General features: G+C 45.0%; 2 protein-coding genes across 2 annotated transcripts in view; one reads left to right on the top strand and one right to left on the bottom strand.

Annotated features, from left to right (window-relative positions):
* Positions 1–13,741, top strand: part of LOC311245576 (ELKS/Rab6-interacting/CAST family member 1-like) — a 69,762-nt gene extending 56,021 nt beyond the window's left edge. Inside the window, exons 17-20 of the mRNA XM_084335469.1 lie at positions 1,133–1,280; positions 3,154–3,249; positions 6,482–6,667; positions 10,535–13,741. Coding sequence (XP_084191595.1) covers positions 1,133–1,280; positions 3,154–3,249; positions 6,482–6,667; positions 10,535–10,672 — 568 coding nt within the window. The 3' untranslated portion in view covers positions 10,673–13,741. The remainder of the gene's footprint in view (positions 1–1,132; positions 1,281–3,153; positions 3,250–6,481; positions 6,668–10,534) is intronic.
* Positions 13,742–16,020: 2,279 nt separating this feature from the next.
* On the bottom strand, positions 16,021–18,762 carry LOC311245690 (F-box/LRR-repeat protein 14-like). The gene has a single exon (XM_084335632.1). It carries the CDS (start codon positions 18,129–18,131, stop codon positions 16,920–16,922), a length of 1,212 nt encoding a protein of 403 aa, XP_084191758.1. The 5' UTR covers positions 18,132–18,762; the 3' UTR covers positions 16,021–16,919.
* Positions 18,763–26,813: the final 8,051 nt, after the last annotated feature.

Below are 26,813 nucleotides of genomic sequence, written 5' to 3'. Positions count from 1 at the left end.
ACTCACTCACTCACTCACTCACATACACACACCAGCGTTTCCGTTAGCCGGTAATTACCGGTATTTGACCGGCAAAATCTGTTGAAGTCCGACATATTTCATCTCTCCGGTCTTAATGTCCGGTGAAAATAATTCCCTGAGTCTAAGCACAATTTGATTATTTGAATTGTATTAAAATAGGCTAAAATTAAATAGCCTATGCGATGAACGAAACGATCATTACATTTGTTTCCTCGTTGCTTCTAATAATGACAACGACGTTGTCAGCGAGCGAGAGCTTAGTGCTGGGTGTGCAAACTTTTGTGAAGCTGCAGAGCCATAGCACCAGCAGCCCAATGCAGTATTCCAGCAGTACTCCAATTCAGCCATTTTCAGCCAATGTTGGGTGGGGGGCGCTGCTGTGCGGTTCCCAGAAAAGAGCCAATAACAGCTAAATCAGCTTCTCTGCAGCGCCATACTCTTTGCAAATAAGTCGTTGCGAGGTGGAGAGAGTCGTCACGCAAACCACGATAATGTTGCCGTCTCTCTGCTTTCTCAGTTCTTCGCTTGATATAATTAATACAAATGTCCAATATAACGGAATTCGTTAGCTCATAAAAATGTGATTATAACAGACTGCTGTTTAGTGTCGGACCGACTGCCCACATACGCGGTCTATTTTATTTCAAGTCAGCAGCAGCACGGAGTATCGAGGGACTTATTTTATTTGGAATATATTAATTAATGACTGTATACGCCTAGTTTTAAGTAATAATATTATAAATCGACATGCCTTGAGGATGACATTCTTTATATAGCCTGCTTATCAATTGTTTTAAAGCTCAATAAACTATGACCGGAATTAATCTCATTTGTCCGGTAGATTGAAATCTTGCAGGTCACGGAGACCGGCAACAATTTTTTCTAACGGAAACCCTGACACACACACTCGCACGCATTCACACACACACACACACACGCACACGCGCACACACACACACGCACTAGATTATTGATTTTCTGCATGTTAGAAAATGTCAGCCAATACTGACCCTCCCCTGTTGACAGGATGATGGTGCGTTATCAATAATAAATAACCAAGCTATTTGCCAGTTTTTTTTTAATGCCATCTTGTTTTGTCTCCACCTAACAGGCAGGAGGCGCTGTTGGCTGCCATCAGTGAGAAGGATGCTAACATCGCCTTACTGGAGCTCTCCTCGTCCAAGAAGAAGAAGACCCAGGATGAGGTGGCTCTGCTGAAGAGGGAGAAGGACAGGCTTGTGCAACAGCTCAAACAGCAGGTAGAGGCTCCCTCACAGCATAGTCTGGGACAGAAGGTAGAGGCTCCCTCACAGCATAGTCTGGGACAGAAGGTAGAGGCTCCCTCACAGCATAGTCTGGGACAGAAGGTAGAGGCTCCCTCACAGCATAGTCTGGGACAGAAGGTAGAGGTTCTCTCACAGCATAGTCTGGGACAGAAGGTAGAGGTTCTCTCAAAGCATAGTCTGGGACAGAAGGTAGAGGTTCTCTCAAAGCATAGCCTGGGACAGAAGGTAGAGGCTCCCTCACAGCATAGTCTGGGACAGAAGGTAGAGGTTCTCTCAAAGCATAGTCTGGGACAGAAGGTAGAGGTTCTCTCAAAGCATAGTCTGGGACAGAAGGTAGAGGCTCCCTCACAGCATAGTCTGGGACAGAAGGTAGAGGTTCTCTCAAAGCATAGCCTGGGACAGAAGGTAGAGGTTCTCTCAAAGCATAGCCTGGGACAGAAGGTAGAGGTTCTCTCAAAGCATAGCTTGGGTCTGGTATGTATTCGGGAGTTTAACCAGTCTGACACCGCAATCAGAAATGTGTTTCTTGGCATACAGTACGTGTATCTCCTTCAGATGCCCACATTCATGTAAAGGTGCATAGAGCGCCATGGTGATGCTGCCATTGTTATTTCATGTGGGATCTTTTTCATCTTCACTTAGGTCGCTTTCACATATAGTTTTGGTGGACTCGGTGCGGTTCTGGTGGTGAAGTTGCAACATTGTTGCATTCTTCATTTGGTTCGCCTGCGTTCACATAGCAATCTGTCAGGCGCACCAAACTATCTGAACAATGTCACGCGGTCGAAAAGGGCGCTCGTCTATTGGACAGTGGAAATGTGTGTTTGGCTGCGAGCCTGTGTGTGCGCGCGCGCGCGCGCGCGTGTGTCTGTGTGTGGACTGCGAGCTCTGTCTGACTCCAGATCAGCGGAGGCGAGTTGTTCTATTGAAGCCGATTACCACCATCCTCTCGCTAAACAACTTGTACACCACGTTGTTATATATATATAATAATAACAATATAATAAACCGCGTTTTTTTTTCCTTCTTCCCAAGATGCACAGTTAGATATATAGATATATAGATAGATAGAGAGATAGATGCAGTGTGCTTGTTTTGCATTGAATGTTGCGAGCAGTGGTAATAAGCACTTCCTATATTTGGTTCGTGTTTGGTCCGATGAAGCGAACCGAGACCTACGTTTTCAGGCGGACCAGAGTTCGCCTGTTTGGTCCGGCGGACCGAGTTCGACCGCATTCACACAAACCCGAAAAACCGGACTATCGAATTCTGGTCCGATAATCCGGACCAAACAGCCCCGTGTGTGAAAGCGACCTTAGTTACCCTTCTTCTCTCTTCTCTTTCTACCTTCTCTTGTTTCACAACTCTCTCTCTTTCCATCTCTCTCACCCTACTCTCTCTCACCCTACTCTCTCTCTCTCCCTCTCTCTCACCCTACGCTCTCTCTCTCCCTCTCTATCACCCTACTCTCTCTCTCCCTCTCTCTCACCCTACTCTCTCTCTCCCTCTCTCTCACCCTACTATCTCTCTCTCCCTCTCTATCACCCTACTCTCTCTCTCCCTCTCTCTCGCCCTACTCTCTCTCCCTCTCTCTCACCCTACTCTCTCTCCCTCCCTCTCTCACCCTACTCTCTCTCTCCCTCTCTCTCACCCTACTCTCTCTCCTTCTCTCTCACCCTACTCTCTCTCTCTCCCTCTCTATCACCCTACTCTCTCTCTCTCCCTCTCTCTCGCCCTACTCTCTCTCTCTCTCACCCTACTCTCTCTCCCTCTCTCTCACCCTACTCTCTCTATCACCCTACTCTCTCTCTCTCCCTCTCTCTCTCTCCCTCTCTCTCACCCACAGACTCAGAACCGCATGAAGCTGATGGCTGACAACTATGAAGACGACCACTTGAAGACGACCCCAGACCAGACCAATCACAAGCCCTCTCCCGATCAGGTAGCCTCCCCACTGGTCCAGACCAGACCAATCACAAGCCCTCTCCCGACCAGGTAGCCTCCCCACTGGTCCAGACCAGACCAATCACAAACCCTCTCACAACCAGGTAGCCTCCCCACTGGTCCAGACCAGACCAATCACAAACCCTCTCCCGACCAGGTAGCCTCCCCACTGGTCCAGACCAGACCAATCACAAACCCTCTCCCGACCAGGTAGCCTCCCCACTGGTCCAGACCAGACCAATCACAAACCCTCTCACGACCAGGTAGCCTCCCCACTGGTCCAGACCAGACCAATCACAAGCCCTCTCCCGATCAGGTAGCCTCCCCACTGGTCCAGACCAGACCAATCACAAGCCCTCTCCCGATCAGGTACCCTCCCCACTGGTCCTGACCAGACCAATCACAAACCCTCTCCCGACCAGGTAGCCTCCCCACTGGTCCAGACCAGACCAATCACAAACCCTCTCCCGACCAGGTAGCCTCCCCACTGGTCCAGACCAATCACAAACCCTCTCCCGACCAGGTAACCTCCCCACTGGTCCTGACTGACGTCTATACAGCGCTAGCCGCCCTGGGCCAATTTAAACATAGAGATTTTAAACCGTAACTATGTTTGATTGTAAATGTTTTGATTGAGGTAGATGTTATTTTTTGTTGTCTCTTTTATATCTTTGGCCCTCAATTTGTCTCTGAGGCTTAAATGAAAAGAATGAATGAAATTAAGATTCTGACCTTTCCCCATAATCAGCTTCTCTAAGACCCCCATAATTCCTTGCAGTAGTTCATTGGTTAATAAGGTAATAAGAGGTTGTGTAATCTTAAGCCTGGCGACATAACACAGTAAGGGTCGTCTCAGGTGAACCGCAGTGTCTCTCACTCTCTCTCTCTCTCTCTCTGGAAGACTGACAGGCCGTCTGTCTTTTTGTCGTATTTCTGTTATAACCACTAACCAAGTGTTCCTTCTCAACGCTGCCATTGGCTTAACCCGTTGCCCAATAGGATGACGAGGAGGGCATTTGGGCGTAGCCAGCCTCTTGCCCTCTCCCTCTCCTCTCTCTCTCAGCCATTTTGTTCAGAAGGGTGAGCATGTATGAACGACTCGGGCATGTTTTCTCACCTCTCTCTCCATTGATTGTACTCTTTTCCTTGCGTCATCTTTGGCCTTGTTTTTGTTGTTGTTGTTGTTGTTGTTGTTGTTGTTGTTGTTGTTGTTGTTGTTGTTCATGAGTGTTCCTGGTTGTTTGGTGCATGTTATTTGGAAGCATTTGTCGTGGAACCGGACTCATCATTTACGCTTGTAGACGGATCTTCACAATTGATATAGGTTTGATAGTGAAACACATACAAACAAGGTACTGTACATGTCTCTTGTGGATAGAGAGGGTGTGGGTTAGGGGGGGGGGGCATTGTCTCTCTAGGTGTGAGATTCAAGGTATTGTTAGGACAAACTAAAGGATTCCGCCACGCTTTCCTTATGGAATCAGGAAATCTCAGCCATTGAAGAAAGAAAACAAAATGAAGCACTAAACAGCGTCGTTCAAGTTTTGTTTTATTTGTCACAAGGTACATGTACATTACAGTGAAATGCTTGGTTCTGTATGAGCCTCCTGAGATTGTGCTTCATACTGTAAAAAGTTAAGTAATAAAGACCAAACACTAATATATATATATATTGTATATATATAAAATATACAAAACTAAAGTACAAAATGTAAACATAATGAGGTAGAGATGTAGTGCAAATCTTTAGATACCAGTGAGCCTCAGTCAGCTTGTACGGACGGGAACTTGACCCCATTGACTTTGCATTGGTTTGTGGCTAACCAATCCGGAGCTAGTATGAGGAACAGCATGGAATGTGCTGAGAATAGGGCTCCAAAGGGTTCCAAAAATCACAACTAATCCCTGTTAACTTCCTCCGTGAGAACGTCTGGGCTGCATCCCATCCGCGCCATGTCGTCCTCCAGCACGAGGAGGTGCGCGGCTGCTACTGAACCCTGTGTGCTCATTCAGCTATACATTCACACCCGATGATCTGTAATAATGGACTGCATTCATATAGCGCTTTTATCCATTTACAACTTATGCCTCACATTCACCCATTCACGCGGAGGCGACCGTGCAACGTGCCGACCTGCTCACCGGGAACAGTTAGGGGTTAATTGTCTTGCTCAAGGACACTTCAACATGCTGCCCGGGAGGAGCCGGAATCTAACCGTGAACCTTCCAATTACCAGACGACCCACTCTACCTCTTGAGCCACTGTTGCGTAGTACACTTTAGCAATAGCTCACGACAGGCCATGGTATATGGTTATTATATCACAGCTAAGGGGCAGAGTTCACGACAGGCCATGGTATATGGTTATTGTATCACAGCTAAGGGGCAGAGTTCACGACAGGCCATGGTATATGGTTATTGTATCACAGCTAAGGGGCGTAGTCCGGCCCGACGCGAGGGCTTCCCCAATCTTGGCACCAAGAGGATTCCTCCTTTTTAACTGGGCGTGCGTCAGCGCCAGTCTCTTCCGTAGACCAGACTCATTTAACAAGGCTAGCGTTTTCTTCCCTCAGACACGGAGTGATACTGACTTGTGAAAGGGAATTAGAATCATGAGATCATATACGCTCATTATACCATGGCTATGAACCAATCAGATTTCTTGATTTGAGCTATATACCCCACTAACGTGAAGGTCCCATCTAATGTAAGGGTTTTATACAGTTAAACGCCGCAATAAATACAGAAGCTGTCCATGCATGCAGATGCTCATTGTGTTTTTAATTAAACTTTTTTTTTTACCATTTAAGTTGAGTTTTTGTGTTTGTGTTTCATGTTAAGTGACACCCGTCACTTGGTTCCTCTTTCTGTCTGCATGTTTCTTTCTCTCTCTTTCCCCTCCATTTTTAATCATTGGGCCGGGGATACAGCCACTGGTTCATAATTCATAACACCTCCTCGGATCAACAGGCACATCATGTAATGTTTATGAAGCTGATTCTCTAATTTTTTTTATGCGTCCTCCACTCTTGGCCTCGTCCTTTCATCTCTCCTTCCACACTATCCTCTCTCTCTCTGTCTCTCTCTCCCTCTCCCCCCTCTCTGTCTCTCGCTCTTTCTGTCTTTCTGTCTCTCGCTCTGTCTTTCTCTCTCTTCCTCTTTCTCTCTCTATCCTCTCTTTCTCTCTCTCTCCCTCTCTCTCTATCCTCTGTCTCTCTCTCTCCCTGCAGATGATCCCTCCTCTCCTAGCCCTGTCTCAGAACCGCAGTAAGCTCAAGCTCTACATCGCCCACCTGACTGACCTCTGCCACGACCGCGACCCCAGCATCCTCAGCCAGCTGACTCCGCCCTCTCACTACCACCAGAGCGACCCTCCCGCCTGGGAGGAGGAGCTACAGAAGATGGGTCTCGAACAGGTAACGGGATGTGGTCGCTCTCTCTCTTCCCCGTCTCCGTCTGCACGTAGACGGATACATAATGGTCCTGTGTAGCTCAGTGGGTGGAGTGCTTGGTGCTCTTGAGTATGGCACTAACACTGACAGGATTAGAGGTTGGGTTCCCTCTGGGGCCACCGCTACTGAAAGATGTATCAGTCGTTCCATTGTAAAGTGCTTTGTGTAGTAGTAGTAATTAGGGATGGGCATGGGTAATTGATTACTCAAGTACTCGCTGTTTCAACTGATCAACTTTAACCACATAACGTGCACCGGGACGTATACGTCCCGACGTGCACGGAATGCACAAAGGTCACGGCACTTTGCGAGCGTCTAACGGCTCAGGGCTGCATTTTTCGCCGCATATATAAATAACCGTTCAAAAGATCTATTGGTTGCCGTTAAAACGCCACCTCACTCGACCAAATCCGTGCCTCGGTTCTCGAGTTACATGACGATATGTCAGGCGAGCGTCTTTTTACGCACTGTGCATCAGATGACCATCCCGGACTCCCGACACTCCAGAACTGACAATCATCCGCTGATGGTCGAAATTATTGGTCAGCTTTGTAGCCAATGAGGGTAGCTTTCCAACGATACCCCACGTGGGGGGGTGCGAATAAGGGATCTAGGTGAAAGTTGACGAGCGAAAACCAGGAGTGAATCACACTTCAGAATGAACGGCCGTGGATGAGGAAATGGATTTTGGAGTTTCTTTTTTTTTGCACGGTTTACCCGGATCTCTCTCAAAGACTCATTTCTGAACGGATCTTTATAAAATTTGGACCTGTACTACATAAGACTTCAGGCTATGGATCTGTCTTCCAGCTTATACCTATTTTATTTTTATTTATTTATTTTTTGCAGAAAATGTGAGTGTTCAAGTTCAACTCAAGTTCAGACCTTATTTCATTAGCACTAAAAGTGATTTTCCTTTTTTTTTGTAACTTCAGAATGTTATCTTTCAAAAGAGACCAGGCTCATGCATGTGCTATAAGAATAAAGTATAAAGCTAAGCCTTGCAAAAAAAGTATGCAGTCCTAAAGTTCAAGTTAAAAGATTTCCACTTTTCTGGGTGCCTGTTAAGAGGTTAGGGGTGCTCGATTATTCTTTTTTTCTTTGGTTACCACCTATTCTTTCTTTTATCTCGCTCTGAAATCCTGTGAGGATGAGTTGTTGCAGGAAGACAACTGGAAGCTGTGGAGCACGGAGAGCTAACATACTATATCCAGCCTCTTTGCTATCGTTACCGTGGAAAGTTTGTTGCACAGCTAGCTTAGCGTTATCTAAAAGATAAAAACAGCGGCTCCTGTTTGTGCATTTCCAAATTGTGCCAACAACATGTCACCCATTTTGCGTAGCGTTCATAGACTAGTATTGATACGGACACGTCGTTCCATGAGCGGAGAGACCTGCTGCAGACAGAGTGGATGTAATGTAATTATGACAAATGGTAACTTACTGTTTTGACTGACAATATGCATTAACACTTTCAGTGCCGGCCTCCGTTTCCTATTTACCCCGTTGAATGCCACCACCCACTTCAATGATAGAGCTCTCATATTTGCGAACGCATAAACTATATATATATATTTTTTTTTTTGTATCTTTCTTCCCCTCCTTTTTTCCCGATTTTTCTCCCATCCCACCCTTCCTGGTTGTTGCGTACTTTCCCCTACTGTTGGTCCGGGAGACCGGAGACTGTCACATGCTTTCCTCCGACGCATGTGCAGCCTGGGGCAGGCCAACCTGGCCGCGCAGGTTCTCACCGGGGAGAGTGTAGCGTGTGGGAGGCCACACTATCTCTCCTCAGTTCCAACCCTCGCTGAGCAGGCGCCCCGACCGAACTGTGGGGGTCGCTGTCCACAACGCCCAGGACCCACCCTTCAGCTTTCCCACCCCCTGATACAGCCAATTGTATCAGTGTGAGAGGCCAGCCAAGCTGATAGCAACGCCGGGAGCTGGATTCGAACAGGCGAATCCTAGTGTCTCCCGGTGTTGGTGACGAACGTAATCTCCGTGCGCCACCTGCCCCCCGGCATAAACTATATCTTAAATGATGGCTATGTATCTAATATGGCCGTCGCTTATCAATGACTTGTTTGCAGTCAACATTGTCGAAACAGATTGTTTTTTAATCGGTTCATTTCCGTTTTATACCATTTTGAAAAATGCTTGTTTCTTGAAACTTCCAGAAGATTTCAGAAGATTCTGTGATAATCGCCCTTTACTGGAATACACAAAACACGTTGTCATTTTTTGGCCTATTTATGAAGTTTTCAAATAAACGCTATAGAAGCGGGCTGAAAAATCGATTCTCTTATTTCCTGATCACACACACACACACACACACACACACACACACACACACACACATACACACATATGGCACACGCTGATATATAGGTGAAAATAGCTCTGATTATCCCAATACTGGTAAAGATCAGATGTTCTCTAAGATTATTCCAATTCCTGATCGCCATTCCAAATATCGATCGTGTTTATTGATCCAACGCTGCGTACTGGAAATATATATTCCACGCTGTTCTGATGGTCCACAATGAGTCCGATCGGCTCGGGTTACTTGCCTGAGAAGTAAAATGTGGATTCCGGATTTTTCTTTTCTCATCCATTTTCATTGAGTCCATTCCAATGCGTGCATTACCATCCGGGAGACGATAGGGGGCGGTATTTTCCCTATTCGAGTTCAGACAGATCCCCACTGGTAACGTGAGGCTAGATTGATGAAATATGAATGGAAATCGTTAATAAAAAAAATAACGATTAAAAACTGCATATCGGCATGAAATAACGAATTATGTCGTGGCTGGCACTCAAAGTGTTAAGAATCGGGTATATTGCTGTGCATTGTTATGTCCACAGAGTGAGACATAATAAAATCGGTAGCGTGTAAGTGAGTGTGAGACTCGTTATTGCTGCTGCAACAATCTTTTAAGATGCGTTCTGAGATCTATAGATCAGAAATAGATTTCCCTAAACAATTACTCGAGCACTACTCAAGCACAATTCATGCGAGTACTCGATCTGGGAAGACATTACTTGTGCCCATCCCTAGTAAATGGTAAATGGTGCATTTATATAGCAGCTGTTATCCAAAGCGCTTTACAATTTGTGTTCCTCAGGGTGGCTAGGTGGTGTAGTGGGCAAGGCGCTCGCCACCAATGCAGGAGACGCTGGGTTCGAGCCCAGCTCTCCGCATTGCTATCAGCTTGGCTGGTCGTTCATACTAACACAATTGGCAGTGTTAGGGGTGGGAAAGCTGATGGGTGGGGATCGGACGTTGTGGACAGCGACTCCTACAGGTCGGTTGGTGCGCCTGCGCAGCAGAATCAGGAAGCGACGGGGGCGGCGTGTCCCTCCCACGCAGACCCCCGCCGCTGAGATAGCACTGTGCAGGTGAAAAGATGCGACGGCTGCTTCCTCGAGTACCGGAGGGGACACGTGATGTAAGGCTTCATCCAGAATTGGACGATACGAAATTGGGATGGGAGAAAAATAGAAAATGGGAGAAAAAAGTAGATAAAAAAACAATTTGTGTTCCTCACATTCACCCATTCACTCACACCGACGGTGGAGGCAACCATGCAAGGTGCCGACCTGCTCATCGGGAGCAATTAGGAGGTTAAGTGTCTTGCTCAAGGACACTTCGACACGCTGCCTGGGAGGAGCGGGAATCGAACCGGGAACCAGACGACCGCCCTACCTCCTGAGCCACTGTAGTAATAGTTGAAAGTGCTATAGGGATGTAGCTGTTCATTCGTAGATGTACAGACGCAGTGCGATCCCTCCGTCCCAGTGGGGACTGACCTCTTCTCTTGTCCCCTCTAGCTGGAGCACGAGCTGGAGGTGTGTGAGAGGGAGAGCGGGGAGCTGCAGGAGTATGCCAACTCGGTCCTGCAGCAGATCGCTGACTACTGCCCTGACATCCTGGAGCAGGTGGTCAATGCCCTGGAGGAGTCCTGCTGACCTCCGACCCCGGAGTCCTGCTGACCTCTGACCCTGTAGCAAAAAAAAAAAAACTAACCAACCCAGGATCCTTGAGATCGCCTTCAGCAGAGCCTAGATGTCCTTCAAGCCTCCACGCGAACAGGCTCTCGGAAGGAAGAGAGAGGGGGGGGGGGGGTGTCACCCAGCGTCCCTTGATCACCTCCTCCTCCTCTCCCCAGGGTGAATCTTAGAAGACACGCCCTCTCTCTCTCTGAGCTTCACTGGCCTTGAGGTCGAGCACAAAGACTTGAATCTACACTCTGGGTCAGTGTTCTTTTTTAGATTCTTCTCTCAATAAGTGGTTTGTTTCGAGCCAGAGCGGGGGTTAGTTCATCTTGTATTTGGGTAACGAAAGCACATTCTCGTCTCCGAGGAACTGGGAAACGTCTGCAGCCTGAGGAGACTCGCTCAGCGGGGGCGAACCGCGGAGAAGACGCTTGTCATTTTGTTTTGTATTATTAACTTTTTCCAGTGTCTCCCAAGTAGTGGGACAGGTCCCTTGGTGGCTGTTGTTTTTATAACCAGGTTTGACTTTTAAAGAAGTTGGAGACTGGCTAGAAAATACCGAGCTTATGATGTAGCTGGACATTTGTAAACCACTGCTTTAAACCAAAAAGGAAAATGGTGCATGTTCTCCAAATAATTCCCTCCACGGCTCTTCGAGTGGTGGATCTATCCCGTTAGCCAGGGTTCGGCTGTAGGTGAGTTTACTGCGTAGTCTGCGGCTCGGGCTACAGGCATTAAAAAAGAGGGGAGGGGGTCCAACGTGGGATCTCCACCTGAACTTTTACATACATCTGTTTGGGATCTTAATATCTAAAACGGGACGCTTTTTAGTTATCACACTAGCTACCATTCTCAAACAGAGGATGAGACACGGAGAGAAGAGCTTAACTCTCGGTGGAAGTGTTGTTTTGTTTTTGTTTTTTTTTAGATGGTTTTTGCACACTATGTCCACTTGTTTATGAGGTATGCAATGTTGTTTCTTTCCAGAGAGCGTTCTTGTGGCCTTGGGAGCATGCACAGAGATCAGTACCGGACCTAACACGGGGGGATGTTTGTCCCTCCGTTCTATTGGTGCTAAGGTATGATGTAGGAATTTCAAAATCTGGTCCTCTGACCATTATATCTCATCCAAAGTTTCTATAGATGTAATTGGCCCATCTCGAGCCCCCGCCCCTCCCCCCGGAAGGTGACCGTCGCGATTGGAGGATCAACCGAAAGGGGCAGGGTTTCGAGATAGGTCCGTTTTTAAAGCCCACACTAAAAAGTTTTTTTTCCTCTATGGAATCACTGAAAAATGCAAGTGAAGCCCCTTTTCTTGTGTTTCTCGAAATCTTCAGGGCCGATGTCTTTTGATTATGATAATAGTGCATCATATTTAAAAAAGAGAACGAAAGTCACTTCTCAGCGGGTTCAGAATTTTTCTATCAGTTTGTAAATAACGATAATAAAACGCGTACAGTGACTGAATAAAGGTAATTTAGTGGAAGATGTTGTGTATTCTGTAAAAAAAATGTTAAAAGCAGTGCAGTTGTCTTTTGTGTGCGTCTAATTTTGTCTTGGAGACAAAATGTGTGTGACAGTACTGCCATAAACTTGCGGAAAGTCATGTTCTATAGATATATATATTATACATATATATATATAAATGACGTTTACCATATGGATATGCATTGAATGTTTGCACAGAATCTTGAGGAGCAAGTCGCTCCAAACAAAATGGCCGTCAAAGTTGGTGTCCTCAGCGAAAGAAAAAAAAGAGAAAAAAAACAAATGAACGAGGGAAAAACCTGAGGGAGAAAATGTGTCAAAAAAACGTTTCTAAGTGTCAAAAAATAACATGTGAACTACAGATGTTTTCAAACCGTGACTGTGCGACGGGAGAGTCCTTGCATTTATTTCCGAGTCATTTTTATATATTTTCACCCCGTGGTGATGTAACTGTATTACCCTGAGAGTCCAGTGTGTGTTTATTTTTGTCTGGGGTGTTCGTGGGGACGGCGGCACTGGACGTTTCTTTGTTCTCTTATGCAGATTCTCGACTAACGACGAATAAGAAGCCTCCAACCGTTAGATTCACGCGGCGGCCATTTTGCTCTTATGTCACATCTCCCCCGGGTGGAAAGGAATCCCAACCTGAGCGTGACGGGAAGTAAAATCTTACAGAACATTCCATCTGAAAATTACAACCATATATCTCTCTGAAAGCAGATGAATCCTTTTAACGTGGAACACATTTCCTGCTGAGGAGAGAGGACTTAAAAACCCATTCCTTGATGTAAAGTAGGCTACCTGTGTTCATTATTGAATTACCTCAAAGAAAATATACAAACACCTTCGCTAAATGTAATAAAAAATGAAGATTAGCATAATATGGATGGGTCAGAATAAAAACATTTCTTTGTTTTGTGTTTTTTTTTCATTATGAATATACAACTATATCTGGCTCTGAAGGACCTGTGTTGGATGCTGTCTTTTAGTACTTAAGTCTGGCCCCTTGTTTTGTCAACTGTGTTTGGAGTAGAGCTCATGTCTCTTCTGGTCTTTTAATCACTAATCTTTCACTACTCAGATCTGAGAAAGAGGGACGCAAACTAATCTTTCACTACTCAGATCTGAGAAAGAGGGATGAAGACAAATCTTTCACTACTCAGATCTGAGAAAGAGGGATGAAGACTAATCTTTCACTACTCACATCTGAGAAAGAGGGATGAAGACTAATCTTTAACTACTCTGATCTGAGAAAGAATGCATTTTCAAAGTGTTTTGGTTTCCTTCATTTGGCCTGTGTATCCCTGCCCTTGCCTTAATGTCTGGTCATCTCTTCAACTCTTCATTCAGGAACACAGAGCTGACTTAAAGGGGCTTCTATCAAGTTCACAGTGATCATTTCTCTCGTTTACTTTCTTTTGCATTTGTAAAAGAAATGTACTGCCTTCTGTCTGTTCGTGTTAATAAGAAACAAACTGTAAAAAGAAAGCAAAACAGACATGTTTGTGAGTATTTGCATTTTGTATGTATGTAAATAAATATATCCTATCGGTCTTGAATTGTCTAATTATTTTTGTTTGCGATTCGTGTGCCACCAATTTTGCTACTAGTAACCCAGGCTCAAACAGTGAGTATACACTCATTTAAGGACAATCACACCTTTTACAACCATTGAGTAAGTTATAAGGTTAGGAAAATACTTATATTGACATTGCATCCTGAAGATTGAGTGCTATAACTTTTAATGGGAATCAAGATTTACATGATGCCATTTCGGGTGTTAGGTTAGTAACTTCAATAGCTTTTAAGCTGCAGGGGAAATTATCACACTTCCCGAGTTGTACTTTGATGAGACATTAAATGATGGATGGGCATTCGATCGACACAGATGAAAGTGTTAATATGATTATGTACATATTAAGATATTCCTTTATTGATCCCCTTGGGGAAAGCAGCCGGAGAACTAAGTGCAGCAGAACTTGTGAACTACTAGGAATGTGATCACTGAGTGTGTCTGACTCCCACCTAAACGGCAGACTACAATGTACAGTATAACGTACCTTACCTTATGCATACTGCACCTGTGTATACTGTATACTTACGCATAGTATATATTTAGATTATATGTTTATAGTAACCATATTTATTGTAATGTACAATATAACTGATGGGGCATACAGACCCTCATCTGCACCTGCCTACTTGCTCATATGTGTATATTCAGAGTTAACTATATTGTTTACACTGCCTATTTTTACTTTTCTACTCTACTATAATTGTATTGCCTGTATTGTGTCTTCTATTACCCTGCCCATACCTGTACCCCCTCCCCCCCCCATGCTGCTATGATGCCTGAATTTCCCCAAAGGGATCAATAAAGCAATATCTTAAATGTAGTCATCATAGTGGGAGGGGAGGTACAGGTATGGGCAGGGTAACAGTAGTTCAAGTTTCTTTATACCATATACGGTAGTAGGAGATAAATATAAAGTTTCAAAAAAGTATGAGCAACTCTAGTTGGAGCGAGCCAGTCATTTTGATACCTGTGTGTATGTAGTGCAAAGGACAAATAAATCATATAGATTACAATAGTATGTGACACACTAAATCTGATAACAAATTAACCGTGTAAATTATATAATTACCTCTGAAAAATAAACAGTGTAAACAAAGGTGCAGATGAGGGTCTGTATGCCCAGTTATATTATTTGTTACATTAAATATAGGCAATAAAGAATTTGAATCTGAATGTATAGTAGGAGTAAGAGTAAACCATATACACAAGGTACCCTAACTAGCGTCATACGTTGTAGTCCAGGTTTTGGTGGTTAAGAGTCAGACGCACTTAGTGGTCAGACAATAGTTCTCGAGTTCTGCAGCCGTTAGTAGTGTTGGGCGGTATGAGCCTGTGGCTAAACGTGCTCCTCATCTTGGCTAGCTCCTCATACAGGGGGTGGGAGGGGTTTTCCAGGATAGCGGCCAGCTTCCTTCTCGTCCTTCTCTCTGCCATCACCTCTAGTTTGACCAGCTTGACTCCCACCATGGAGCTAACCTTTCTCACCATATATTCTAGTCTATAGTTGATTATAGTATTAGTTTTCAGCCACGAAGTGAGGTGTAACTACTGTTGATTGGTGTTTGGCTACCAGGACCTCAATTGTAGGATCTGAATTAACTAATCTCTCTAGAAATGTGAAGATACATCAGTATTCTTCTCTAGCTTTCATGCGTTCTGGCTTTAGACAGCAGCCCTATGGCTAAGAGTAGTAGTTTTGGAAAACCCAACCTGACAATAACATTCTAAAAAAGACCCACATTTATTTCCTGTTGCAATGTTTGCTAATGCAATAACTGGCAGGAAATACAATTGGGTCCACGGTTCCCTAGCAACAGAATTCCAGTGAAACCATCTATATGTGTATATACCTAGTATGTGAAGATGGAAGATCAATAACCTCTTAACATGATTCAGTGTTTATAGATCAGGACCATATTCATAAAGCCTCCCAGATTAGGAGTGCTGATCTGGGGTCAGTGACGAGGAACACTTTCTTCCATTATCATACTCGTACTAATAGACAAACTGGCTCAAGATCAGTACTCCCACTTAGGCTTTGTGAATATGGACCCAGAACTACATCATGCCAAATAACTCTCCTAAGTTAGGAGACAAGCTGTTTTTCAAAGCTAGGTGAATGTGGAACAGGACAGCTCATAGTACCCGGATGTGTGAGATCTGTTGAATAACATCACAGTTGATAGGTCAGCTGAGGGAACAGCTGTGTTGAACTTTGTATGTATAAATATGGTAAATAAACCACAAAATATTGAAACATATGTCATCTTTATTCATAAATATCACTATTGTAGGAATATAAAACTATCTTAAATTACTGCGTCTTTTTCCCCCCTGTCAACACATATTCCAATATTATTTCCTTGGAAGCTCCTCAGGAGAACATAATATGACATATTAGCTTACTGTAGAAGATATTGCATACAGGCTGGACAACCGTTCTTGGTAACTATGCCTGGCTATAGCCATGTTTACAGTAGCCTTTTGACCGATTGAAAGAGTAGCATATTATAATATCTTATAAATGACATTTCCTCAGGAATAACATACTGACAGCCAACTAAAGAGAGAAAAAATGACAACAAAACAACTCACTTCAATTTGAAGTACAATGTTGTGGACAACAGCCATTCATTACAAAAAATATTTTACATAAGCAAAAATACATCAGTTGAAGAGATCATTTTCTATCAAAGCTTCAATCCAAGGCGTTCCAAGCCTTTTTGTGCAGTCTTAAAATGATTAGCTATTATTTTTGCAATGAGATTTCCTAAAGTATCAAAAAACATGATTGGCGAACGGTAAAAAGGAAAGTTTAAAACGAGGGACAAAAATTACCCCGAAAAATGTCATGTCGTTGAGTTTCCAAGGCAGGCACTCTTGTTTCTTTGATGGGTGAGGTAGCAAGCTAAGAACTTTACATAGGCCTAAGTTATACAAAGAAAGCAAAGAGAAAGCACAACACAAAATTTAAGAAGTAGAATATTGCAGTAAAGCCTTTACAACTTTAGACCTACAACATTCCAGTGATTAATGGTGATTTCCTCAACAATTTTTTTTAGTCACAGTATTGGATCCAGGCAGTCCCTCTATATGAATATAAACAATGGTTATTATGACAGATGAAAACCACTCTCGCAGGGAGAGGCGTTCGGTTCACCTAACCCGCTCGCTCTCCGTCATCTGCCACAGTCCCAGGTTTAACACTTTAAGGCACGGGAGCTGCGTTATCCTCTCCAGGCCCCTCTTGGTGATCTTCGTACAACCGTAGAGGTCGATCCCCGTCAACTGCGTCAGGTGGTCGGCGATCAGCTCCAGCCCCTTATCGGTGATCCGCACGCACTGCCCTATGTTGAGAGTCTTCAGCTCCTGCATCTGGCGCACCATCCTGTTGATGCCGTCGTCGCTAATATGGCAAGAGCAGAGGGAGAGGGACTTGAGCTGATACAACCCCTGGGCGATGTAGGCCAGGCTCTGATCGCCGATCTTGTCACAGAAAGATACGTCTAGTCCAGAGAGCTGGAGAGACCCCATGGCCAGGTGCATGATCCCCGTGTCACTGATGTTATCACACGACCGCAGGTTCAGACTGCACAGGTGGGTCATGTGCGAGAGGTGGATCATACCTGCGTCCGAAATCCCCCCGCAGAAGCTGAGGTTGAGCACCATGAGCTTGTTCAGGCCCTTCGAGACGTGCTTGAGAGATAAGTCAGTCAGTTTCTGGCAGTCTTGTAGGGTCAACTGCTCCAGGGATAAGCAGCCTTCCGCCGCACTCCTGGTCATCCCCGACAAGTGGCCGATGCCCACATCAGACACATGCCTGCAGCTGCGCAAATTAAGGCTCTTAAGTCTGTGCAATCCCCAGGCGATGAGCAACAGGCCCGTGTTGGTGATATTGCTGCATCCTCCGAGTTCAAGCACCTCCAGGTTCTTTAGGTACTGGGCGATCCTGCCCAGGCTCGAGTCAGTGATCTGTTTGCAAAGGCTCAGGTTCAGCACCTGTAAGGATGGGATGTCCTGCACGAAGGCATGCCCCAGTCCGTTGTCTGTGAGGTTGAAGCATCCACATAGGTTAAGGCTTTCGATGTGTGGCATGCCCTGTATCACGTAGCTCAGACTTCTCCTCAGGCTGAGGATCTGCACTTTCTTGATCCCCCTGGTCTGGAGACTAGGGAACAGGGACGGGTTGGCCCTGCGGAGATGGAGTTTGGCTTCCACCCCCCTCCACACGGACTTGTGGTAGGACGAGTCTCTCCAGGCCACGCACACTTGGGCTACTCTCCCTTTGTCCTTAACGTCAAGATAGCTGAAAATAATGGCCAAGATCTCCGGGAAAAGACACGATATGTTTGTCTCCATTTCAAACATGATTGCAAACGGGAGTGTGGCCTCGTCCGTGATTGTTTTTCAAGCACTAACGTTGGCGCGGCTCACACGTCCAGACTCTCCCGCTGGGGCTCCGGTGCTGCTGGTCGGGGTGGCTAACGTTAGCTAGCTAACTAGCATGCAAGCTAACTACGTAGCTATTGTCGAGGGACGACAATCCATCCATCCCATTTTAACGTTAGCGCAGCTTACCTTGGTATCAAACTTTGACGGATTAAGACTTAAAACTGATAAACACACGTTTGATGAGAGCGAGAAACTCAACTCACCCAAGGTAGCCAGCGAACGTTAACATTAGTCAGAATATCTACTACAGCCAAGTTAGCCTGCTAAGCTAACGCCGCCACGCTAGCTAGCTAACGTTACGTTACCAAACTTGAAAGCTAAATAGCCGGAGAACCACGTCCTGCAGGCGATTTAAAAGTGGATCCAAGGAGTTGTCCCACTCGTTATGTCCGCTGCTCTTGTCTTTTGATCCGCAATATAACGCTAGATAGCCAGACAGTTTTATTATATTTGCTAGTTATGACGGTATGTATCGTTACAGGCCATTTGAGCAGCGCATCCCCGTTCACTCCCCTTTACAGAGTTGAATAAACTGGTGTTGACGATCCTGGTGCTCTGTTCCGCTGCTAGCCATACTAGCTAGCGAGCTACGCCTAGCGGAGGTGAGAGGAACTACAGTTGAACCAGAGCCTCTGACACAGACCACCGCAACACTTCCGGTATTTCGAGCTCATGGAAGAGCGGGGGAAAGAATGTTGACTAGAGCCTTGACGTTGGTTGTAGCTAGATATATATTAATATATATCTATGGTAGCTACGGCAATATGGTACAATATGGTAATAATATTATGTTAATATTTCTTAGTCTTAGTTAGAACAGCATTCTGATTGAGCTGCAAAGCATCTGCTAAGTGATTTTTGGGAAGACCCGAAAAGAGACTGATAAAGTAGTCTAACCTACTGGAATTGAAGGCATTAATTGATTGATTGAAAATTGTATTAACAGATTGGGTACAATACAGTACAGATCAATACACACAATTGTTAATGGGATGCAGACCAGAGAAAGACATTCGTCTTGTTTACATCAGGGTCCCCCATTTTCAATTCATCATAACATAAATGACATACATCATAGACATACAGGTAGACGGATACAGTACTGTTACATCTAGACATTTATGACATACCAGATCTACAAATATACAGTACTGTTTATGAGTACAAAAATAGTCTAAAAAGAGAGTGAGGGGGAAGAAACTGTACATTGGAGGAGGTTGGGTATGTGGGGGGGGGGGGGGGGGGGGGGTAGGTGGGGTGGGGAACTGTACATTGGGGGTGAGGGGGGGGGGGTTGGGTATAGGCGGGGGGAAACTGTACATTGGAGGGGGTTGGGTTTGGACATTTACAGGGGCCAGTTTCTAATTGCAGTCCCGTAGGTGCTCTTTGAGAGTGGTTTTGAAGGTGGGTAGTGATTCACATTCCTTTACAGCTGTCACAGGAAAGATTTGCCTCTAGGATGGAACCCAGGTATGTAATTTCATCTTTCCTTGTGACAATATTGTCACCCACTGTAACTGAGAAGCCGTCGGTCTTGCTGAGTTTGTTATTTGAACCGAAGAGAATGGACTCGTCTTCGTTACCCATGTAATGATAGTTTGTTATCAGCGAGCCAGGTGCAGATTCTGCCGCGTTTCGAGCTGAGGGTTTTTTCAACCTGTAACTTGTTCCTGTCCGAGACCAGCAGGGCTGAGTCGTCCACGAACAGGAACAAGTTGCTGTCACAAGCTGACTTTAGTTTTTGTATCCTCCAATTATTGCTATATTTTTAATTTAGTATATTTTGTTATTGGCTTGGTGTGGGTATTAAAATTGACATCTGAATTAACAATAACACCAAGATTTTAAACGTATTATTTGTTTAATAACTTTAATCAGAATCAAGATTCAAGAGTTTATTCATCACATACATACACAAGACAGTGAAATGAAGGTGGCCATGCCCGCTTCGATTGTGCAAAAAATACAAATAATAATAGAATAAAATAGAATAGAAATAAAATAGACATGATAAAAGTACTAAGATAAAATACAAAGGGTAATGAGTCCTATGTACACTACTATACAATATACAGTTATACTCTATGTCACTATGCTATCCTAACTATACTATACAATCAGAATAGGAAAGATCTTTATTGCCAAGTAAGTTTGCACTTGAATTTGTCTTGGTCGTTTGGTGCATCAACATTTTTTATTTTATTTATTCTATTATCTTTTTCCCCCTCCTTCTTTTCCGATTTTTCTCCACCCATCCACTGTTAGTCGTTATTCCAATTCCCAACCCCCTTCCTGGTTGTTGCGTACTTTCCCCTACTTGTTGGTCCGAGAGGCCGGAGACTGTCACATGCTTTCCTCCGACGCCTGTGCAGCCAGCCGGCAGCCAGCCTGGCGATCCACTGGAGAGTCACGTGTGGGAGGCCGCACTAACCTCTCACCACAGATCCTACCTTCGCTGAGCAGGCGCCCCAACCGAACTGTAGGGGTCGCTGTCCACAACGCCCAGGACCCACCCACGGCTACCCTCCCCCTAACTCAGCCAAACGAGTTAGTATAGCGATCAGCCCGAGCCAAGGCAATGCTGACTCTCCGGGAGTCGAGACCGCAGCCTCTTGCATTGGTGACAAGCACAATCTCCGCTACGCCACCTGACCGCTGGTGCATCAACATTAACAGACAATTAAAGTAGAATAAAATAAAATGGAATATATAAACTAAATTAGAATAGAAATTCAATAGGATATTATATAGGACAGGGCTGTACAATTGTGCAGGATGTAGTAGAATATATACACAACATTTTATATACACTTTAAACAAAGGGAGTCAGTCAAGATGAGCATCAACTTTCAGCCTTTCCTCTTCAGCACCAAAGACAATTATCTCAGTTTTGTCTTGTTTAGTTGGGAGACACTTGAGCAAGTGAGAACTACTGTTATTGATTGATTGATTGATTGATTGATTGAACATTTTATTAACAGATTGCAGAATGGGTACAATACAGTACAGCTCAATACACACAATTGTTAAGGGGATGCAGACCAGAGAAAGACTTTCGTCTTGTTTACATCAGGGTCCCCCATTTTCAATTCATCATAACATATATGACATACATTGATTGATTGATTGAAAAGTTTATTAACAGATTGCAGAATGGGTACAGTACAGTACAGCTCAATACATACAATTGTTAAGAGGATGCAGACCTGAGAAAGACTTTCGTCTTGTTTCCATCAGGGTCCCCCATTTTCAATTCATCATATGACACACATGACATACAGATAGACAGTACTGCTACATCTATACATTTATGACATACCAGATTTTCAAATACAGTACTGTTTGTGATACTAAAAAAATCCAGAAGAAGAGTATATACATTTGACATAGAAACTGTGCATTGGGGGAGGTTGGGTAGGTGGGGTGGGGCTGTACATTGGAGGTGGGGGGGGGGGGGGGGGGGGGGGTTGGGTAGGGGGGGGGGGGGACACTGTACATTGGAATACTGACATACATTTGACATGGAAACTGTACATTGGAGGAGGTTGGGTAGGTGGGGTGGGGTTGGGTGGGGCTGTACATTGGAATAGCCATGCTTGGTCTTTATTGTACAACTGGGTTAGGACATTTGTAGGGGCCAGTTTTGAATTGCAGTCTCCCGTAGGTGTTCTTTGAGAGTGTTTTTGAAGGTGGGTAGTGATTTACATTCCTTTACAGCTTTGGGTAGGGCGTTCCACATTGTTGTGGCATAATTGCGAAACGTGTTTAGTCCCTTGTTTGAGCCGAATCTGGGTTTTACATGATTTGTGGAGCTCCCTCTGGTGTTGTGATCGTGGTATTCACTGACCTTTGGGAAGTATTTTGACATGTACATGGGTACCTTGGTCGTGTAGTGTATCTTGTAGACCAGGCCCATTGCAAGTTGCTGTACTCTGTCGTCTACTCTAAGCCATCCTAGGTTGGCAAAGTGTGCAGGGGTGAGGTGGGTTCTAGGAGTCAGGTCAAGCAGTAGTCTGACTAGTTTGTTTTGAGATGTTTGTAATTTGGTTTTTAGTGCCTTTGAGGTGCTTTGGTACCATGAGGTGCAAGCATAGTCGTAGTACCCTTGAATGAGTGCTCCTGCCAGAGTCTTCAGGGTATTCTTGTTTACCAGGGAGGAGATCCGGACCTCCGGTACAAGAATCGAGTTCGTTGATTGACTTTTTTTATTACATTGGATGCCATTTTGTCACAGGAAAGATTAGCATCTAGGATGGAACCCAGGTAGGTAATTTCATCTTTCCTTGTGACAATATTGTCACCCACTGTAACTGAGAAGCCGTCTGTTTTGCTGAGTTTGTTATTTGAACCGAAGAGAATGGAGGACTCTGTTTTGCCCATGTGTAATGATAGTTTGTTGTCGGCGAGCCATATGCAGATTTTGCCTAGTTCCGAGCTGAGGGTTTTTTCAACCTGTAACTTGTTCTTGTCAGAGACCAGCAGGGCTGAGTCGTCCGCAAACAGGAACCCTGAAGCCAGATTGGAATTCGTAGATTAGATTTTTATGACATACAGATAGACAGTACTGCTACATCTAGACATTTATCACATACCAGATCTACAAATACAGTACTGTTTGTGATACAAAGAGTCTAAAAAAGAGAGTATATACATTTGAGGGGAAAGAAACTACATTGGAGGAGGTTGGGCAGGTGGGGGGGTTGGGTAGGCGGGGTGGGGGGGGGTAACTGTACATTGGAGGGGGTTGGGTTAGGACATTTACAGGGGCCAGTTTCGAATTGCAGTCTCCCGTAGGTGCTCTTTGAGAGTGGTTTTGAAAGTGGGTAGTGATTCACATTCCTTTACAGCTGTGGGTACTGGGTAGGGCGTTCCACATTGATGTGGCATAATTGCGAAACGTGTTTAGTCCCTTGTTTGAGCCGAATCTGGGTTTAACATGATTTGTGGAGCTCCCTCTGGTGTTGTGGTTGTGGTATTCACTGACCTTTGGGAAGTATTGTTGTGTAGTGTATCTTGTAGACCAGGCCCATTGCAAGTTGCTGTACTCTGTCGTCTACTCTAAGCCATCCTAGGTTGTCAAAGTGGGCAGGGGTGAGGTGGGTTCTAGGAGTAAGGTCAAGCAGTAGTCTGACCAGTTTGTTTGTGATGTTTGTAATTTTGTTTTTAGCGCCTTTGAGGTGCTTTGGTACCATGAGGTGCAAGCATAGTCGTAGTACCCTTGAATGAGTGCTCCTGCCAGAGTCTTCAGGGTATTCTTGTTTACCAGAGAGGAGATCCGGTACAAGAATCTAGTTTGTTGGTTGACTTTTTTGATTACATTGGATGCCATTTTGTCACAGGAAAGATTTGCCTCTAGGATGGAACCTAGGTATGTAATTTTATCTTTCCTTGTGACAATATTGTCACCCACTGTAACTGAGAAGCCGTCGGTCTTGCTGAGTTTGTTTTTTGAACCGAAGAGAATGGACTGTTTTACCCAGGTGTAATGATAGTTTGTTATCAGTGAGCCAGGTGCAGATTCTGCCTAGTTCAGAGCTGAGTATTTTTTTCAACCTGTAACTTGTTCTTGTCAGAGACCAGCAGGGTTGAGTCGTCCGCGAACAGGAACAAGTTGCAGTCACAAGCTGACGACATGTCATTTGCATAAATTAGGAACAGTAGCGGTCCTAGTATGCTTCCTTGTGGAACACCACAGCTCACTGGGAGGGGGGGGGGGATAGGGTACCGTTTACCTGTACCATCTGTTCTCTCCCCTCCAGGTAGGATTGCATCCAGCTCACTGATAGACTATCAAAACCAATTGCTTTTAGCTTGTCAATCAGAATGGTGTGATTGACAGTGTCAAAGGCCTTTTGTAGGTCCAGCATGACCATGCCACAGTATTTGCCCGCGTCCACCTCTTGTTTGATGTGGTCGTTCAAATAGAGAAGGCATGTGTCAGTGGAGTGGGATGTTCTTTTTTTTTATCTACTTTTTCTCCCATTTTCTATTTTTCTCCCATCCCAATTTCGTATTTGTCCAATTCTACCCTCCCCTGTCTCGAACGCTGTTAGGCCATGCCTCCCACAGGCACACCAACCGACCTGTAGGAGTCGCTGTCCACAACGTCCGATCCCCACCCACCAGCTTCCCACCCCCTAATACTGCCAATTGTATTAGTATGAACGACCAGCCAAGCTGGTAGCAATGCCGAGAGCTGGGCTCGAACCCAGCATCTCCTGCATTAGTGGCGAGCGCCTCGCCCACTGCACCACTTAGCCGCCCATTGGAGTAGGATGTTCTGAAGCCAGATTGGAATTCGTAGATTATATTTTCTTCCATAGTTGAGTGTCGTCCACAGTTATGATAGTTCAAGTTTCAAGTTTTGTTTTATTTGTCACATATAGTGAAATGCTTGGTATGACCCTCCTAAGATTGGGCTTCATACAGTAAAAAAAAGTGAAAGAATAAAGGCAAAACACTATACAAAATAAAATATACAACATACAAAACTAAAATGTACAACATGCAAAAAACTAAATGCGAAAATTAGGTAGAGCGATGGTACAAATCTGTAAGAATAAATAGATAAATGTGCAATTTGTTCTTCATTAATAACCAATGAAGGAGGGCCATGCCGGAAAGTTTAACCCAGTTTTCCAGTCTGTCTTCTAGTATTGAATAGTCAACAGTTTTGAAAGCAGCACTAAAGATAGCGACTCAGTGCATGTGTGTGTGTTCATGTGGGTCGCCAATCGCATGTGTGTGTGTGTTAATCTGATGACAAATAAAGACTTCTACTTCTATTAGATCAAGGTACAATTGAAATCTAGTTGGTACAACCGGCCGGTCTTGTATCAAGTCAGTGTCCCGTCAGTCCAGCCGTTTCGTCCGTGGAGTCCAGTCAGTCCATCCAGTCAGTGAAGCAGTGTCCAGTGCCAGTCAAAGCAGAGAAGAAGGCAGAGAAGTCCCTCCTTCCCCGTCAGGGTGTTTTTGATTAGCTGCCCCAATAGTCCAGTGTGTATGTGGTCTCTGTCCTGCGTGCATGTCGTGTGTCTTGTGTATTGGTCAGCCTGTATGTCTGCCGTGCATGAGTGTGTGGTACGCACATTTACGTGGACATATGTGCGTGTGTGTGTGTGTCTGTCTGTCTGTCTGTCTTTATTTATTTTTTGATACATTTTTTCTCCTTATTTTTCTATTTTTCTCCCATCCCAATTTTCGCATTGCCAATTCTCCCCTCCCCTGTCTTGAACGTTGCTAGACTATGCCTCCAACTGGTCGGCTGTAGTGAGGATAGAAGCCTTGCATCACGTGTCCCCTCCGGTACACGAGGAGGCAGCCTGCCGCATCTTTTCACCAGACAGCGCGGACTCTCAGTGGCGAGGAGTAACACGTGGGAGGCTCACGCTGCCCCCGATACTTCCTGTCTCTGCTGTACAGGCGGCCTGAATGCCTTCTACAACAGAACTGCGTTTCCGCGTCTCTGATTGGCCAGGTCATTTCTGGTCATGTGACATGTACGCCCAATCGTGGGACCGCAAGTTTCTACACTGGTTAAGCTTAGGCGCTCTTTCGAAGTTGGTTAAGGTTAGAGTTTGTCTTAGAGCATGGCGATAGAACGCCTGCCCTGATTCCGACGGTTAAGCTTAGGCACTCTTTCGAAGTTGGTTAAGGTTAGAGTTTGTCTTAGACTTAGAGCATGGCGATAGAACGCCAGGTAGTTTGCAGGCTGTTAGACCCGGAAATAGGCGCAGAACTTGCTGTCCCACGATTGGCGCACATGTCACATGACCTGGCCAATCAGAGCGCAAAACTCAAACGCGGAAACGCAGTTATGTTGTAGAAGGCATACATGCGTACAGGCGCACCAACCGACCTGTAGGAGTCGCTGTCCACAACGTCGAATCCCCATACACCGGCTTTCCCACCCCTAACACTGCCAAGCCGGTAGCAACGCCGAGAGCTGGGCTCGAACCCAGCATCTCCTGCGTTATTGGCGAGCGCCTTGCCCACTGCGCCACTTAGCCGCCCACAGTGAAAACTTGTAATGAAAAGCTGGCCTCACAGAATGATCTGCATTTAAAAAATTATTCGAATGTAGGTTAGTGTGTGTGTAGTTAAAGGTGCTGTAAGTGGTATTCTTTCTACATGTAAAAATCATAGCTCTACATTCTGACAGCCATCGCTGATTGTTTGGTCAGTAACATGGGTCTCTCAGTCCCTGGGTCTCCCTTTAAATAGAAAATACATTTCCTGGTATCCCGTTCCCACTTTATCCAATCAGGAGAGAGAACTCCATTTCTTGAAATAAGTAAAAATATCTAGGGTTCTCTCTCCTGATTGGATAAAGTGGGAACGGGATACCAGAAAAATGAATTTCTGTTTACTGCAGAATGGAGGGACTGGGAGACCCATGTTACTGACCAAACACTCTATATCAGCAATGGGCCGATGGCTATCAGAATGTAGAGCTATTCAACACTTATTTGAACAAAGAAACACCACTTACAGCACCTTTAATGTTCAGCAGAGCCTGAAATGGTTTTGTTCACAGGGCTCTGCTGCATCTCCAGCCTCCCTCTCACTTACCACCACTTTGTGTAAATGTCTTGTGAC

This window comes from Notolepis coatsorum (genome assembly GCF_963971535.1).
Source record: "Notolepis coatsorum genome assembly, chromosome: 18".
In the NCBI taxonomy this organism is placed as follows: domain Eukaryota; kingdom Metazoa; phylum Chordata; class Actinopteri; order Aulopiformes; family Paralepididae; genus Notolepis; species Notolepis coatsorum.
Note: the sequence above shows the minus strand (reverse complement) of the source record. Positions and strands in the feature narration are given on the sequence as shown.